The sequence below is a fragment of the Acanthaster planci genome, linkage group LG03, assembly GCF_054643075.1.
Source record: "Acanthaster planci isolate LZ-2023a linkage group LG03, COTS_SCS, whole genome shotgun sequence".
NCBI classification, from domain to species: domain Eukaryota; kingdom Metazoa; phylum Echinodermata; class Asteroidea; order Valvatida; family Acanthasteridae; genus Acanthaster; species Acanthaster planci.
The window spans coordinates 20,869,658-20,887,471 of record NC_141779.1 but is presented as its reverse complement, the minus strand read 5'-3'; the positions used below and the strand labels follow the sequence as shown (position 1 = coordinate 20,887,471).

General features: G+C 39.9%; 1 protein-coding gene and 1 long non-coding RNA gene across 2 annotated transcripts in view; one reads left to right on the top strand and one right to left on the bottom strand.

The window, feature by feature from the left end:
• The first annotated feature begins 755 nt into the window (after positions 1–755).
• LOC110991072 (uncharacterized) lies at positions 756–6,058 on the top strand. Its single transcript, XR_002600096.2, has 3 exons — positions 756–854; positions 4,908–4,976; positions 5,316–6,058. It is a non-coding gene; the product is annotated as an uncharacterized LOC110991072 (long non-coding RNA).
• The window catches only part of LOC147799722 (uncharacterized), a 40,638-nt gene continuing 23,671 nt past the window's right edge, over positions 848–17,814 (bottom strand). Inside the window, exon 2 of the mRNA XM_087134863.1 lies at positions 848–1,973. Coding sequence (XP_086990989.1) covers positions 1,970–1,973 — 4 coding nt within the window. The 3' untranslated portion in view covers positions 848–1,969. The remainder of the gene's footprint in view (positions 1,974–17,814) is intronic.

Genomic DNA, 17,814 nt, shown 5'->3' with positions numbered 1-17,814 from the left:
CCCTTCCCCCACACCAAGCATGTTATCAGTTCTTTTAAGGAATTGAAAATAGCAGCATTCTTCAAAGGGTACTAGCTACTTTGTAGGAGCACGGTTGGAGGATTTCTTTCATAGATAAGAAAAACTTGTCAGTTGGATGTGGAAAAAAGTGCATTCTGTCTCCCTTCCTCTCTGGACTCTTGACATACTGTAAGCCACACCCCCACCAAGTTGGCTTGTACAAGGCCTGGGTTATTATCATAATAAGTTTTACAATTAAATGGAATTTTCATTTAACACTCCTGAGGGAGCTTTCTTGGGAAAAGCAAATATCGTTTGGCAATTTTCTTCATACACTGTACCTTTTTAATTATAGCACATACAGCGGTGATTCTTTTCCCAATGAATTCGGGCATGCTGTATCCTCTTGAGAAATTACCAATTTATGCCATCCTCGCAGTTCGTGATGCTGGCAACAGCAGGTTCACAATTTACAACGTGCGGGAGTTGGCAAGTGTGGCCGGCACCACCGGCCCCAGATTTCCACAGAGTTTAATGGCCTGTGGAATAATTGATGTGAAGAGCGTGCGCATCCCTCCACAAAAAACACAGACCTGCCGGTTCCCCTCTCCAATATCGATTTGACTTTGGCAAATATATTATTAACTGTCAGCCTGGTGATTGTGATTTTTATTTCAGCAATCCCGTCGCGCACACAATTTGTTAATTTGGTGGATCTTCTTACAAACGACTGCCGACGAATGTCCCAGTTTGGGGGGGGGGAGAGTAGCGCGGTAGTTCAGACTGGAAGTCTGTGTGGCTCACCACTCAATTACATGACCCAGTTTACGCTGCCAGAAATCTGGTGATCTGAGGTGAGTATACAGTGCATGTACATGGATCTCATTTGCTGCATCCTTGTTAGGTTTTTGTTTAAACTTTGATCGTGTTCTTGTCAGGTGTTTTAAAATTAATCTGCAAATGTAAGCAATTTTACTGTCTGTACCGAGTTACTGTCACAGCTTCATGAATTGCTATCACAGTCACTACACATTATGACAACTGTATAATATAAGCCAATTAATCGTCAGAGGCATTTCCCATTTGTAAGGCTAATGCAAGTGTTAAAAATGATCACAATTATCAAATTGAAACACTGGTATAGCGGAACTGTAAAGATGACAGAAATGTCTTGTTAAGACAGCAGCATAGGGCAAAATAAAATTCAGTTACAAGTGAATGGTGCTGTATTCTGGACCTTGCTCATTTAATCAAGTCCTGCTTCAAGGCAGGACTACAGTCACTACACATTATGACAACTGTATATAAGCCCATTAATCGTCAGAGGCATTTCCCATTTGTAAGGCTAATGCAAGTGTTAAAAATGATCACAATTATCAAATTGAAACACTGGTATAGCGGAACTGTAAAGATGACAGAAATGTCTTGTTAAGACAGCAGCATAGGGCAAAATAAAATTCAGTTACAAGTGAATGGTGCAGTATTCTGGACCTTGCTCATTTAATCAAGTCCTGCTTCAAGGCTAGTTCACAAACAGCGGGACACAATAAGACCAAGGCAAATTTCACCTTGCTTTTTTTTTTGCTTTGCTCTGAAATTCTCGGGAATAAAAACTATTCTTCGGTCAAGTTTCTTTCCTTAACCAGAAATTCAAACATGTACATGTACTTAAAGAGCATTGATTTCTTCTCTTGGATTGCTTTAATTCACAATGTCGGTTAAACCACAAAATACTAACACATGCTTAGACAGACGGCAATCACTTATAATGCAGGTTAAGTGCCTAATATTCGCGTAAGGACTGTGTAACTTTGGATTTCCTGTAATAAGCTTTCAGTTGGCTTGCTTTTCCATTCTGGCAGTCAATGGCATGTACGTAATCAAAATACACAATTTTGAAAACACTCAACACATACTCAGTACCATTTGACTGAAAATGTATAGAATTGAAAAACTGATAACAGTGCACTTACCTGAAGGAGAAAAAAATCCATAATGCAAACAAACCAGACAGTGGTAGAGACATGGAAAGAGAGAGAGAGAGAATAGGACAAAAGATCAATATACGTGCAATGAACATCACAAATTTTGGCACTAATTATGACTAAAATTAGAAATGTGAAGAAACATTTTTATATTTGACAGGAAAAAGTTCACTGAATTTGATGTATTGGTGCTTCTAAAACACTTCACTAAAACCAGAATTAGCTCTTTTTGGTATGATCATTTTTTCTCTGTCAATGTGAAACAGGTTTTGTTTGTTTTATAAAGACTCGTGATTTTTAACAAGCCTGCCACGAAGAAGAGCCTGGAGGGGAACAATCTTGACTGGCAAATTGCCTTTCTTTCTCAGCTCTGCCGGAGTGCAATCCGGACAATTCCGCAGCAGATGTACATGTAACATATCAAGCCGGGGACATTTTAGTTACTTCCCACGCATCATGCTTCAGCTCCTGGGAACATGAATACGGGTGCTTTCATCTCATTAGGGCCATTAGCCTGCCTGGTCGGTGGAAACAGCAACAATCCATCAAAGATGAATCTACATGAGAATGGGGAACCTGGATGAGATGGGCCTAGTGCACCCACATACATGTAAATGTACTTTGTGAGCGTAGAAAACATCTGGGAAACACAGAACTATGTATTTTCTTGTCAAAATCTTGAGCAGGAGTAACATTTTTCAAAAAATTATTGTACACAAACTGGACTGATGCAAGTTCATGTACATGTATGTACGGGTACACATACACTGTAACGGTATGTACCCCTGTATGCACATGTACATGCAGATGTGCACACTGACATGCTGCTTTCTTTAGTTTGTTTGCACATGATTTGTTATTTGCCTGTTCTGGAAAAACCCTCAATTACTGAATCACAATAGGTAAAAGACATTTCAACCACCAAAGTGCTTACATGTACAGTATGTACCCTCTGAACCTGCTATGTGACTTTTGGATTCTTGCTATTCCACCCAAGACGGGTATTTACAAGAATATGTACATTTCAGGAATTTGGATGTGATTTTAAATGTCTACGGAACATAAAAACCTGCACACTAAAAGCAAAGTTTTTCCCGTTGTTATGTGCATGTAGTGGGATGAATGATGTACCACATGGAGCATGTAGGCTTTATACGAACTTATTCAACTGACACACCTTTAATTTTTCCATTTGCAGAGGCCTTTTGACCTTGGTTTTCTGTTAGGTCCAGTGTTTGCAGAACCTGTAAAAGTCTCTAAGATCTAACTATGTGCAAAAGTTCCCGCTATTGACTCACTCCTCCATGTGGCCAACCGAGAATCAATTCTCTGCGAAAGCAAATTGGGCGAGTGCCGCTAAGACACGCAAAAAGCATCCTCCGGGGAAATATGCCCTGATGCTCTTTCAGCTCATTTCTTCTCCGTTTCGCTGGTAAATTTTCTTTTTTTTTCTCCCCTGGCTTTATCAGATCAAGGGTTTAATCAGGGGTAAATTGTCTGAGCGCTGTTGGCACAAAATGAAATGAGAAACATCAGCGGGACTCTTTGCTACCGCATCATCACCCCACATTCAATTGGTACGTCCCTAAAATAGCCTTCATGTTGTACCTTACTGCTGTCTCTAAAGGTGATGCTGAGAAAGCACAAGGGGAAGGAAACAGAGAGATGTTTTGACATGGACTTTCTCATAAAAGTGTACATACTACAGGGATATTTTGAAAGTAAGGCTTGAGGAATAATTGTTTTAATGAACGACGGGGGGGGGGACTCGGGGAGGAAAAAACTTCTTTATGTTCCTCAAGGTATTAAAGGACTTCAATATCATCTTTCTGATATACGATCAAAAAACTTCTAGGCAGTGCAAACCTCAAGGTATATATTTTGTCATTCAAATCCTGCAACAATAACCTTGCCTGTCAAATCACATACATGTAGCAAAGCCTTCTATTTCAAAGATGATCACTACTCACTACACACATTGGGTCTATTACAGTGTATGACACTTCAGGCTTGCATTGCCATTATTAATGAAGCATGGGCTTTTCCTGTCTCTATGAGAATCCCTTTGCCCCAACCCTTTCTTTATTTCGATCTCCAGGACTGAATCTACCATACACTGTACATGTTGAAGCTCAATGGCCCCACTCTAACCCTTTAATCAGTTGAAGCCAGCATGCCCACAACACTCAAGAGGTGAATTCAATACGCCGGTACCAATGAACTCACACATGTACAGTACATGTATAACCCATACCCTTTCTGTTCCCATTAAAAGCAGCAGTTACACCACAAAGCATACAGGTACATATTTGTATAGATATGAACTGTGTTTTTCAGCTGCCAGCTTAATTCTGTGTTTCAAGTGTTTCAAAGTCTTCTACATGTGTACACATACATGTACACATACCCGTATATGTACATGTACACATGTACTGTACAGGTGGTCCTACCAGTATAATGTGCTACTGTACACATGATCTATAGTTGTTTTTCCCGTCTGAAAATGGTACAATTCCATTCACTACTGATATGCTGCTTTGCACCTGTTGTGGAGGATGTTTCTACTGTGTGGTTTAAGAAAAGAGCAAAACCGTTGGTCGGGGAAAAAAGAACTGTTTTGTTGACAAATACGAGCCATACCAAATTAGAGAGTCAGTACATTGCTGGCCCCAAAACAGTGGAGGAAATAGAATCACACAATCATTTGATCAAGAAGTTTCTCAACAGCACGTGGCCAAAAGTCTTGCTCTGTCTTTTTGTTTAGGAATATATTACTTGGGAATGTATAGACAGAAAATAACGTATATGCACATGTAACTCTGCGCTTGATGAGTCTCTGCCATGAAAGAACCTAGGTCTTCCAGCTGGTTGTGGACCCCGGCTTCTGTTTTTATCGTTTCTTCTTTCTTTCTTTATTTTTAGAGAAAACATCTAATTACAGAAACTTCCAATGGAACTTTCTAGGATGCCTCCCCTTGCTTGAAATCACAGGTAGAATTATGTTATCTACTGTTTACTGTCACAGGATTCAGAGAAGCATCAAAAAGGACCTACGTTGTGTCCTCCTTCAAACAGTGCAACCAATTACACTGTACATGTAGATTTATTCAGAAACACAGACAAAAAGTACAAGTTTACACACAGCTGGACAGATAACAAAAACAAGCAGCAGAGTTAATCACAAAATTGTAACAGAAATAAACCATGTACACTCTTCACCAACAGACACATCCATGTGTATACAATACATGTTGAGATACATTGTCCACGAACAAGTAATCTACTGAATGGCTTGTGTCGACGGTCTTTTTTTCTCTTTTGTTTCGGCAGGGGTGACTGTATTGCATTTGCCACAAATATTTGGATAATATGACAGCCCTTTGATGAAGCTGACTACGTGGGTGTGTTAACTAGATGCAGCTGCGGTAAGACGAGATGCAACCGTGATGTCTGCGCTACTGGACGTCGATATTATCGCCGTGTTCCCATGTGTTGGGTTTTACAAAGAAGATGCCTGGCATTACCGGGTCTTTATTGACTGATCCGGGCCAGAAAAGATAACCAGAGACCATCTCGGGATATTAATCTCCTTCTGGGGAGCAATATCTTTCTGCCATCACTCATAAGCACCTGGAAGAGATGTGTTACAAATTATTTCCATTCACCATGATGGTGAGAGAAAGAGACAGCTAACCAAATAAACAAACGAGGCCAAAAGATGCCGATACTGAGGCAGTGATAGATGTACCTGATGTATACTGCCTCCAACTTATGCAATAATGCATTCACAACTGCTTGGTTTACATCACAAAAGAATAAATAAAACACCTTGCAGTATAAAAACACAGAATGAAACCATCAGTGTGTGTGATGTCTTCTCTTCTGCTCAGGTGCGATGTCTTCACAGGTGCAGTACATGGTGATAAATGAATGATCCTGGGTTATTCGGGTTGCCCGACTGGGCCAAAAGTTCATGAGGACGTTAACTTCGTAACAAGAATTGGAACTGCTGAAAGCTGCAGACATCCAAACACACACATATCTGGCCTATATGTAACATCCATGTACATGTACTGGTACATGTAACGCACTTGACCTCACCATTTGCCCCTACCGGTCATATTTGCAACAATATTTCTGAAATATTTACAATGGCATCGACTTTCCTTCATATCATTCAACTACCGTAAGCCACCATGTGTTTGTACTGTATTGCGGGATACCGGTAATTCCCAAGTAACCAGGCTTGACTGGTCGGTTGCGTGGGCCAGGCCCGAGTAAGTGCAAAAAGTCACGCAAGTGTCCAATTGAACACAGTTGTGCTCACCCGAGTAAGTACAGGGAAGTAATCAAAAGCACTGTTTACAAGCAAGTCATGTAAAATTCAGCGATTCATCTGCCAAGCACACCCATCAATTTGCTCCCCACCCCCAGCTCCTGGGCTGCCCCAACCAAGGTGTGGAGATCATCACTGTTTTGGGGGGAATACCCTTAATTGCCTTTCTCTTTTTAAAGCATCAGTAATCCACAACATGTAATACCTGGAAGGAGGACCTTCAAATCCCTGCTTGCTTTACACCACCTTTCCATCCCAGCCTTCAGTCTTCAAGACAAGAATGAAGTTGCCCAACTTTGTGTGAAACAAGGGTTAGTTGTCAATGACAAAATCAAAAGGGGAGGAAACTGAGATCTTAATTTGATGCCGAAGTCTTGTGACAAGCTTTTTCATCCCGCTTTCCATATTTGTAATATTTTCACTGTCTCATGTGTTTTGGAGCTTTTATTATACTTTACTGATCTCTGCTGCCATTTTCACCACACTTGAGATTTTTCAAAAAAAATGATGACTTCCAGATACACACAGGACACAACTTGAAGAGTGTCAACACATTATGACCCAACCTGCACAATGAAGATACAATACCTGCAGTTTACAGCCAGTTAGTTTCCTATTTTCTGCAGTTGTCCCTAACCTCCATTTCAGATATTCTGATTACCATGTCAATTGGTGTTGTGGTTGAGTTTGTAAGAAGTCCCTCTCAGTCCTATCACCAAGTCCACTGCAAGTTACTCAGTCTCAAACTAAGTCACCAACTACACGAATGAACTATGACAAAACAAGCCGTGTTACTGAAATCTTAGTCTTGCTGTAAGACTTGTTAAAGGTCTTCCAGTGGACACAAGTCTCAAGCCTACATTGGATGTCGAGTAGCAGGTATCTCTTAAAAGCTGTTCAAAATTTCCTCTCAAATAAATTAAATTTCTGGCAATATAAACAAAATTATCCAATGCTGGTTGAAATCGACAGAGTTTGCAAGAATTTAACTGCTTATATCCTTAGGTTTTAATTCAGTGCTGAATTTCAGTTCAACAAGAACAAATTCTTTTTCTGCTCAAGGGGAAAGTAACTGCTCCTCACAATCTCATATTGGAAAACAAAAGTTCACTGCTATGCCATTCCAGCTGACAGGTTTTTCATGTGCTACACTGAGGTTGAATAGTTACGATGAGGTTTACCTCTAGCTTTGCTGAAGGTTAACAGGTGTGTCGAGTTTTAAATGTAAGACAGATTTTGTTGAAAGCCAAGTGCATGATAGATATGAGGCTTGTGGGGCAAGCTTTAGAGCAACAGAGACAAATGATGGAATAATGGCTAGGCAAGACGATGGTGGGTGGGTGCATCGCATCGATAATTCCTCAGAGGAATGCTGAGTTCAGGCATGCCTACAAAGTCTGTGAGTGTTGGTGAGGAAAGAGCGCTAGGGGCGAGTGGCAGTTGAGGATACTTGGTGCGACACTGTTATGCCATACTTTGTACACGTTGGGCATGCTGCGTTTCATCTGGCTCATGATGAATGTTGAGGAGCCGCAGAGTGGACTCTGATCCTGGCTGAAAAAGTGTTCGGAGTCAGGTCACAGAAGACACAGAAAGAAGGCTAAGAGACACATTGCTGTGTACTTGATGAAGTATACGTGGGCAGACATTTATCATGGCATGTCTGATGAAGACTCCTGGCAATTACACGTACATGCTTTTGTTAGCTGTTCATGCAGTCGATGAATGCTTACGTGCATGGAAAATTACAGAGGCCCAAAGAAAGAGGGTCTAAAACAGGACTTTTGCTGCTGAAAAAGAATATCAAGCACTGTTGACAGTAGAAGATACTTGTGCAACATCTGCCTGTATGTTGACAATACACCTTAATACAATTAAACAAGTAAAATATTCATTTCAATAGTCAAAGATAAAGTGAGGACCAAGGTATATGTGCATTATACCTTAATTGTAATTAGATATGTAATACCTTACCTTAATTATACCTAAGTTATACCTTATACATGTACAGTAGTTATACTTGTTTAAGAGTTACTGCCTACATTATGAATGTCTTTCACTTCTTTACAGCACTTTAACTTAAGATCATACAAGTACATGTATATGTATATGTATGTAATTACATTTCACCTACGGTACACCCAGGCAATTAACAATGGGAAAAATACATTTAGGGTGGGAAAAATCCAATAGGTGACCTTCAAAAATAGATTACATCAATCTTTTTTTCAATCTAAAACAACCAAAACCCTCTCACCCTTAACAAAACCTTAAAACATGTACACTGTAAGACCATGGTTGAGTGTGTTTAAACATTCTGAGGCAGTTTTAGGGGTAAAGTGCAAGAGCATTTTTGAAGAATAATGGATTCATAGCTCAATACAATGAAAGGTTTTGGTTGGGTTGGGCATCCTGTGTGATTTGCAAACTGAACGAGTAACACTCTTCAATGCAGATTATCATTATTTTGATTTTGATAATGACACCAAGAAATCCTCAACTGAGTGCCCTTGGCACTGCAGCTCGCAGGCCTGAAGAAACCTGTGATGAGTACACAACAAGAAGCAGTTGCAGTTTTAGACGTGGGAAGAAATCCCCAGAGGAATATTCTGGGTAAATCCACAGAATCAGGTAGGGCCTGAAAACCCAATTGTGGAAGGTGAGGAAAGAACCACTACACCAACCTGATCTGCCTTTAGACACATGTACTAAAGCTTGCTTCAAAGATTTAAGGGTAATAACTATAATTTTTTCAAGCCTGAGGTTTCAAACCTTGCAGAATCGTTCTCAAAAAGTTGTTTGGATTGAAATCTTAGACCCTCTAACTCAACTCGCTCCAGTCAAGGAGTGTACCAGTTTTTTCAAAAATAAAGCTCCTTAAAATGACAAAAAGCCTTAGAAAGCGGCACAGGTTACTAATCCCACCCATAAGCATTTTGAGAACTGACCATGACTGGCTACAGAACCAAGAAAACTGGAGGAAACAGGTTGATCTACCCTGTGGTTAACAGGAGGCCAGCAGTGGTGGCACAATGACGAAGGGCCGACGATGCCTCACGGATTGCTCCCAACACCTTTCGTCAGTGTGATCATCCATTTCAATTAGCTTCATTCCAATCTGCCCAAGTCTCCAGCTAAGTTGACGGCAAATTTAACCCCAGGGCCCTGGCCAAATTAGTAAAGAGTCCATATGAAACCATCAAACTTCTATGTTATACCCTCTGAGCCCATCTGATGCCAGGGGAAAGCTTGCCCTCGAGGTATGATTGCCATTTATAAGGATTATCCAACACGTAAATGGCTGCACTGCCTGTTTCCCTTGATCGCGCAATAAATGAGTACATGTACTTTCCACTTTTGGAGCCAGCAAATGCCGGATGAGTTGACATTACTTGCCATTCCTAATTATTCCATTAGAAAATTGTTCATATTTAATGAAATTTCTGAAGTTTGGTCAAGATATTTCCCTTTTATGAACTTGTATATGTAGTTTATATAAATGTGACAGCGCAAAGACAAAAGACTAATAAAAATGATTTTAAACCATAATAGCGCTACATGTACGTGCACATTATACTCATTTTTACAATGTTGTGTGTAATTAAATTCAGTTGATAATTTTTGACCCATTTTGCACTCTTTTTGGCACGTACATATTCATGAAATTCAATCAATTAAACATTAAGATGTCCATATATTCAACCAAAAAATATAATAATAAACAGGTGTAGGCACGGAATTTGAGAAATTTCTGATTCACACTCTGGTGGTCTCCAGTGGGAATTAGCCTTCGTGTACAGGCTGATGGCATTCAAGCTATATGGCACAAAGTACACAGGACTCACTGTCTTCTATTATGTGCTCAAACCTACAATGGCTTCACCTGCAGGCTAAGACAGGATAATTCCCATGGACAATTCCCAAGCCATCTAGTGGCAAGCAGTTTTATTTTACTTCGCCACTTTTTGGCATCTGAGTGTACAATGTACACTTTGGTATATTTTTGTACATGTGCGGTGTTCATGTACGTCACTTCAATTTAACAGGTAGTGTACAAAAAAGTAACCGTGGGCATGAGGCAGAGTGTGCGCTCCACTGGGATTTCTGAAATATAACCCATGTGCTTCCTCCGCACACAATACTAACTTGTCCCACCTCATTCCAAAACATCTTTTCTACAAATGATAAGCAAATGACACAGGCACTGCCAGGGAAGGGAGCAGAGCTCTATCGAGAGAGAAAGAGCCAATTCAATGCTCATCGCCAGCAAACTCACAAACCACCATTAGTGGAAGGGGGTATATTCTGGGGTATTGTTACTTTCCAATAGACCCTTTTCTCCTTTCTTTTCCATCTCTTTTCCATTTTGTTTTTTGTTTGATTTTTACGTGTAATTTGTCCATTTCCCCCCCCCACCCCCGAGGAAAGAAGTGCTCCCCCTAGCCAATATCCTCATGGGTGACAAATTGAGAGATTGAGGAGACAATCCAGTACCGTTGGTACAGGTGTACTCCACACCCCCACAAATACACACAGATCTGTCAAATTATGTGTGTGTATCCCGGATGTGTGAATAAGCACACATGTACATGGTGTGTTACCAAAGGGGGATCGCTACTTTGTAAAAAAACTTTCTCACTTGCTCAAATTAGGGGCCACATTCACATTTATGTGTACAATAATCTTCGACGCTGCCAATGTACACTGTACATGTACTATATATCTAATCAACCAAACAACAGCACTCAGCTGTAGTCAAGTCCATCCCAAATTCTTTAACGAGTCCCCGTCGCAGGTCCTGTCAAAGGTAGCACTCAGGTGAACAATGACAAGGGAATGCTTCCTTTTTTTTTTACAACTGATACAGCTTTTGACAACTTTCAAGACTGAGTGACTTAATTTGGATGGATTTGTGATGGATTCCGCCACAAACAAACCTCAATGCATGAACTGAACTTTGTGATGAGATGCACCTGTGTTTCTGGCACAACAAAGGAATAGTTTTACAAAAGTAGAGTGCTTCATAGAGCTTACAGCTACATACATGCAGTGTATCACATGCAATGCATAGTCACAGAAAAAAAGACTGTGCAGCATTGATCATGAGACTTGGGAAAAAAATAAACATCAGTGCTCACCAGAAGATGTTTTGGTACAAGTTGCTGAATTTTTGGCCCGACTGGGCCTTAGTTGGAGCTTGCGCATGTACAGTAGTTGCACTGGAACCGTAAATTGTGGATGTGCCCTCAGTTAATAATGTAAAGGGTAGCTGCAATCAATTTGTTTTAATGTAGACCTTCAACATGCACTTTGTGCCTCAGTTGACCATAGTCAACTTTTGTATTTTACTGCCTTTTTGGTTTTATGCTAATTAGTATTTCCATATGCATGAGCAAAACTTTGATGTAGGAAAAGCTTTGTCACATTGGTGTTTACACAAAAAAGATCTGCATTTTTGTAGACCGTCCACTGGACTGGACTCATTTTTCTCTTTGATTCATTGTTGTTCATACGAAAAGCAATAAGCAAGCATCAATCCCTTTCTCAGAAATGTTTCCTGTAAATAAATTCTGGATTTAACATTTGAACAGGAAGCCTATGCACTGAACTATGTCCTCTACAGATGATTTCATAGCAACAGTGCCCTCGGTTGTCCAAGAAAGTATGGATTATTTCAATTGTTTAACAAAATGCATTTTCAGTGCACTGAACCAAACAGGAATGTAAACGAGTATTCATACATGTACATTGAAAAAGAATACAAAGTGGAAGAAAACTTGTGTCTAAGACAAATTCATTGCAGTGACACTTTAAATGATTTAAAGATGGGTTTGGAGGGATGAGTTTTGCACTATTTTACAGGTTATTCTGGAATTTCTGGTGGGAACAGACATTCAGCAACCCAGTTCAAGTGTTTTTAATTATCATTAGAAATAAATGTACATGTGATGAGAATTTTGATTGATCAGTTTATAAATTCTCCAGTATATATCACTCTCCATTCCCAAGAGGCAAAAGATGTAGTCCTCACAGAATGCATGCTAATGCTACATTAATGTCTTTCTGAATGTACATCTATTTGGGTCATTCCAGAAATTAAGGGTCCAAAAGTGTGACATTTTTGCGTCCCTGTTACATCTGACCTTTGTTGGTTGACATGGAAATATCACCGGAATCGATTTCAAACTCCTACTATTTGCTTGGCGGGTAATTTGCATTAATTCCTCACTCTTGGAAATTAGAAAATGTGTTCTGAACTTACAAAAATCATGTGTCAGATGTGACAGGGACACAAAAAAACGGACCGGTATTTTCTGGAATTACCAATTTCCATACCTTGTATGCCCACAAGTTTCAGGCCTGGTGCCCATACAGTTTAGGCCCAGTGTGCCTACGGTTCGGTCTGGTGTGCCCATGTTTTGAAAATGGTCTGTACAGATTAGATATGCCTTAAAGAATTGGACTATACTTGCAATACATGTATGTGTCCAGCGAAAACATGAATAAAAGTTTGGCTGTGACATAATCAAGCTACAAAAACCAAAGAGCTTTCTGCAAGTTACTTATGAGTCTGGGTATAACTTTGCTTTTGTCAAACTCTATACTTTAACCTACATGTACATGTATGGAAGCATACAGAACAAGGACCACAACCAAGTATTTCTTTTTCAAAGTGCGATGTGTACAAGTATCTCATCAGGGCAAGATACTAACTTGCCGTGGTGAGACACTCACTTGCCACGGTGAGATACCAACTTGCCATGGTGACATAATAACATGCCATGGCGAGGTACATGTACTAACTTGCCGTGGTGACATACGAACTTGCCGTGGTGACATACTGACTTGCCGTGGTGACATACTAACTTGCCGTGGCAACATACTGACTTGCCTTGCCATGGCAAGATACTAACTTGCTGCGGTGAGATACTGACTTGCCATGGTAAGATACTAACTTAATGCTGCGGTGTTGTACTTACTTGCTGTGGTGAGATACTACATGTACATGTAACTTGTCATGGTGAGATACTAACTGAATAAGAACTACGTATTAACAGTGATACAGAACTTTCAAAATATCTTTGTTGGTTTTGGCCCTGCTACACTTTGACCGCACCATGTTCCATGCAATGGAAAACCATGGCCAGTCTTTCTTCTCCATTTGAAGCAAAACTGTTTTTATAGAGGCAATCAAAACTTATTATCAAAGGATACATGTACATGTACGAGTATGTTGCTTTTCACCTCTGAAATACATGTATATGTAATCTGTAACTTGATCAATAGTCTGTGGGAAAATAGGAAAACAACATGACTTGCACCTGTACATGTACATTGTACTTATGTAAATCTGGTCCATGTACGTACATGTACATGTATGTAGCTGCATGTACACAGCATAAATTGCATATATGTAATGAACACGTACACACCCTCAACTTTGTCTTATTAACCTGACTTGTAACCTTGATCAGAGGACATGCTTGATCCTTTGATGTGAAAAGAACTTTAGCATAAGTGGTTTCATTTCCTCTTCCTCTTTGATTTGATTGTCATGTGATCAATAATGAAAGCAAAGTATCATTTACATGTACGTGCTTGTTGCTGCAAATAAGGTACATACATGTACATATATTGCATGAAAGTGAAAGTACAGTACTGTATGTGTACGTACATGTATACATATAGCTAATATACGGGTACATGTACATGTACCGATAACTACACACATGTATTTTCAAACACCTAAAAAAGAGGAAATGTGTTCTCAGCATTCTCCGTGCATGTCGTCTCGGAGGCTATTTTTGCTATTTCAATTTAATTACAAGAAATGCACAAGGGTTTACTCGAACCTATCTCAGTGATATAAAGCTCAATTGGCCTTTGAGGAAGCATTAATGCATAACCTCTTAGGCATACTTAACCTGCGCTTTCCTTCTACATGTATTTTGAAAATTGTACGTTGGCCTTTTGTTATTCATTCGAGAGTGAAATCTAAACTAACTACACTGGACCCCATTTGAGGTGTCACTGGTGCTTTGGTGTGCGGTCTCATGAATGTAAGATTTCCTCCGACGAAAAGAGAGTTATTTTCTTTCAAGTAACATGACATTCTGGTTCACTGTTTAGAGGAAAAGATCTTCTAGATCTTCAGTAGTAAGTGCATCAAGGAATTAGACACCTTAAAAACCATATCCTGAGCTTATGATAATTAATCTCCAGCAATCTATACACCCATACACAAGCATGGGAGGCTGCCCCAGACAGCTTAACATCAAGTGCTTCATGTACCAATTTTCATTAAACAATTAACCTACACAGATACTGGGGTATAATCCCCACAGTCTTGGCATGCAATTCTTGCTTAAAAAAAAAAAAAAGAAAAAAAAAGAGAGGCGAGCACAATCCAATCTGAAACTGGCAGACTCTATGCAGAAATAAAAACATGAAATCCTTTCACTCTGGTAATCCACTTCACCGTCAACAAGCAAAGACAAACAACCTCGCCACTGCATACTGTTACCCTGCCGTGTCGCACTTCAGCGATCGTTTTCCGATAGACGAAGCTCCTCACCAGCCGCACAAGTTGACACTCGGCAGTGTCTGATTACCAATATTATCCCGTGGGGGGGGGAGGAATTCTGTAGCAGGTTGATGGCATGAACAGCGTTCAACATTCAGCGAACAATATTGTAAAAAATGGTGTTGAAACAATGTCAAGAGCTTGCAATCAGGCAGTGAGATTTCATAACAGTGCTCTGCTTCACAGTAAAGGGATACTGTAACTCAGTCTGTGAAAAAGCTGCTCTTTGCTGGAGAGTTTTAACTTCTATATTGCTGTAACACTACCCTGGATACTGCAGTTCTTATAGCTGCAGTGTGTCAAAAAAAGCAAAATCTGTCTCAGTTGATTACATTTACAATATCAGGCATATGCAAAGGACCTTGCTGAGAGCATCTGGCAGGTACAAACTTGTACAGTATACGCACACGCGTATCTCTCTGAATAACTGAATAACCGAAACATCATCCACCCACAGTGTACAGTCCACTGATGTACTGACATCAGAGACCGAACCTGAGACTGATTTCAATCAGTGCCCGGCCATTATTGTCACCTGGGTTCCCTAATTGAAAGCGTGAATTTATCCCGATCTGGGGCAAAGCTACTTGTGTTAAAAAAAAAAAAACAGTGCTAAGGTTATTTGTGTGTGATTTCCATACTGCATCCTCTGTACTGTACTTAAAATTTTGCCAGGTACCCTGGGGATGGAGTGAGCAGTCCAACCAGTGTGAACTATACTGGTACTGCTTGGGTTGCTTTTATATCAAAAACATTTCGGGAAGACCACTCCTATAGAACCTACATGTACAGTGAATGTGAAACTACTTCATGTACATGTACATGTATCGTTAACAATTTTGCTGATAATATGATGCTGTAATTATTTTGAAAATTTTGATTGCTTGACCAAACAATGCATCTGTTTTGTCATTACCTTAACGAGCGTACAAAATGTACATGTACATGTATACTGAGGGGAAGGCTAATGGCAGTCTGTGTACATGCCTGTCATAACCTGATGACGGCATGACCATCATTATTGTCTTGGATAGGGTACTCTTTGGGAGGTATGTGTAAACGAGGAAGATAATGAATGTTTTGTAATTATCCCCCCCCCCTTAAGAAATGAATAACCCCTAATCTACTTTCTATATTTTCTCTGAAATAATCATGGACGGCAGGTTTTAAGGCCAGTTTATGCTTGAAAGCAAAAGCGAATTTGACATCACGAGACATTCTCCTTCTCTGATTCTCGTTCTCTGACATTCTCTGATTCAGTTGCATTCAACCTTTGCAACTTTAATTTGCGGTGCAAATTTTCGATCAGGTGTCACAAATTTACATTCAAATTCACTTTCATGCAATATGTGAACCAGCCTTGACAAATTAAAAATTAGGATCAGCGAAATGCGGCATCATGGTGTCGACAACGTTGCAGATGGCACAATCTGAGGCATACATGATATCCTCTAGTTGTACCTTCATGAAGACACAAAAAAGTGCATAATGTGGTGGGACAATCCTTTCCTCAACTTACATGTACAGGTACCATACTAATGCACACTGTGCACAGCATGTGAGTTTTAACATGGGCGCAAGACGTCTGTGGCATATATACACATATGATCATTTATCTGTGATGCGGTATTTAAAAGTTATGGTGTCATGAGTTGTGTCATCCCATACACAACAACATAAGCTGTGAGCAAAATTCTAATAGCGCTATTCAGTGTATCCATGTATGTGTACACCAAAGTACCGGTTAATCTATGTACATGTATGCCATACCTACCAGTACAGGTTCATGTACTTCATACTTGGGGCAGTACATGTGAACAGAGATTTACACAATATTTAAAAGTTGAAAATGCAAAGTTGTCACATGCACATGTGCGCAAATGTACATGTACATATACTTCAAATTACAGTGCTGTGTGTGAATTTAATGTACTCATTTTCTCCTTCATGCTACAGTGACATAAAAGTTTTTATTAAGTACATTTTCTATAATAAGAAGTTACATGAGTGTACATGTTGAAAACCTAACAAACAAGGAATCTCTGTACATGTACAATCCCATACATGTACATCAGTTAACAAAAACTGTGAATCGTCGAAACGTTAAATGGTACTACAAATGCGAACACCAGTGTCTGATATGAAATATTCTCCACTGCTGGGAAATTGGACCAGTACATTGTGTAAGAAGCACGCGCACGTACGTACTGCCGTACACTTTACTCTTACCAAGGCACAGAGAACAGTTTTACAAATTTGTAATGTAAGTTTGCTCAGGGCAAACATAACAGACTTTTCCCTAACATCACTTAGTTGGGCTACAGTTGGGTTGCGGCCTGCGATCGGCTGAGATTTCTTTTGTGAAATGATACCCTCTCGAGTATGGCCTTATGTAAAGCTGAAGAATCACTTGACGTATATGTAAATGTAATGTAAGAGATGCTAAACACGTGTACCTGCATGACCCAACTCGTGATTTGTTTGTATCCATAGAACAATATCGAGCCCTTGTAAAATGCCAGCGTGCTACGTGATATCCCATCTCCCTTTATCTCATCTACAAAGAGGCTAGCTCTTTATGAGAATGTGGCCCTTCTCACATTTCCACGCCACTAGTCTCTGTTTACTGTCTGCTCTTGCACAGGCCCTGTGCAGTCCCTAGGTACATGTACACATATATGACTCTAAAATACATTTATGTCATTGCTTCATTAAAAAATGTCCCTGTGCTTGGTTACCTTCAATTATCTTATCCGCTTTGTGGAGAAACATGAGGAGGCACATTTTAATTAAAAAGACCTGACACTCCTTTGATGGCGGAATTGCATGGCATGTATGTAGTGAACAAACTTCTGGGTGCATATGCGTGTATGCGCCCGGAGGTTTATGGGTGTTTGCAAATGGAGGAC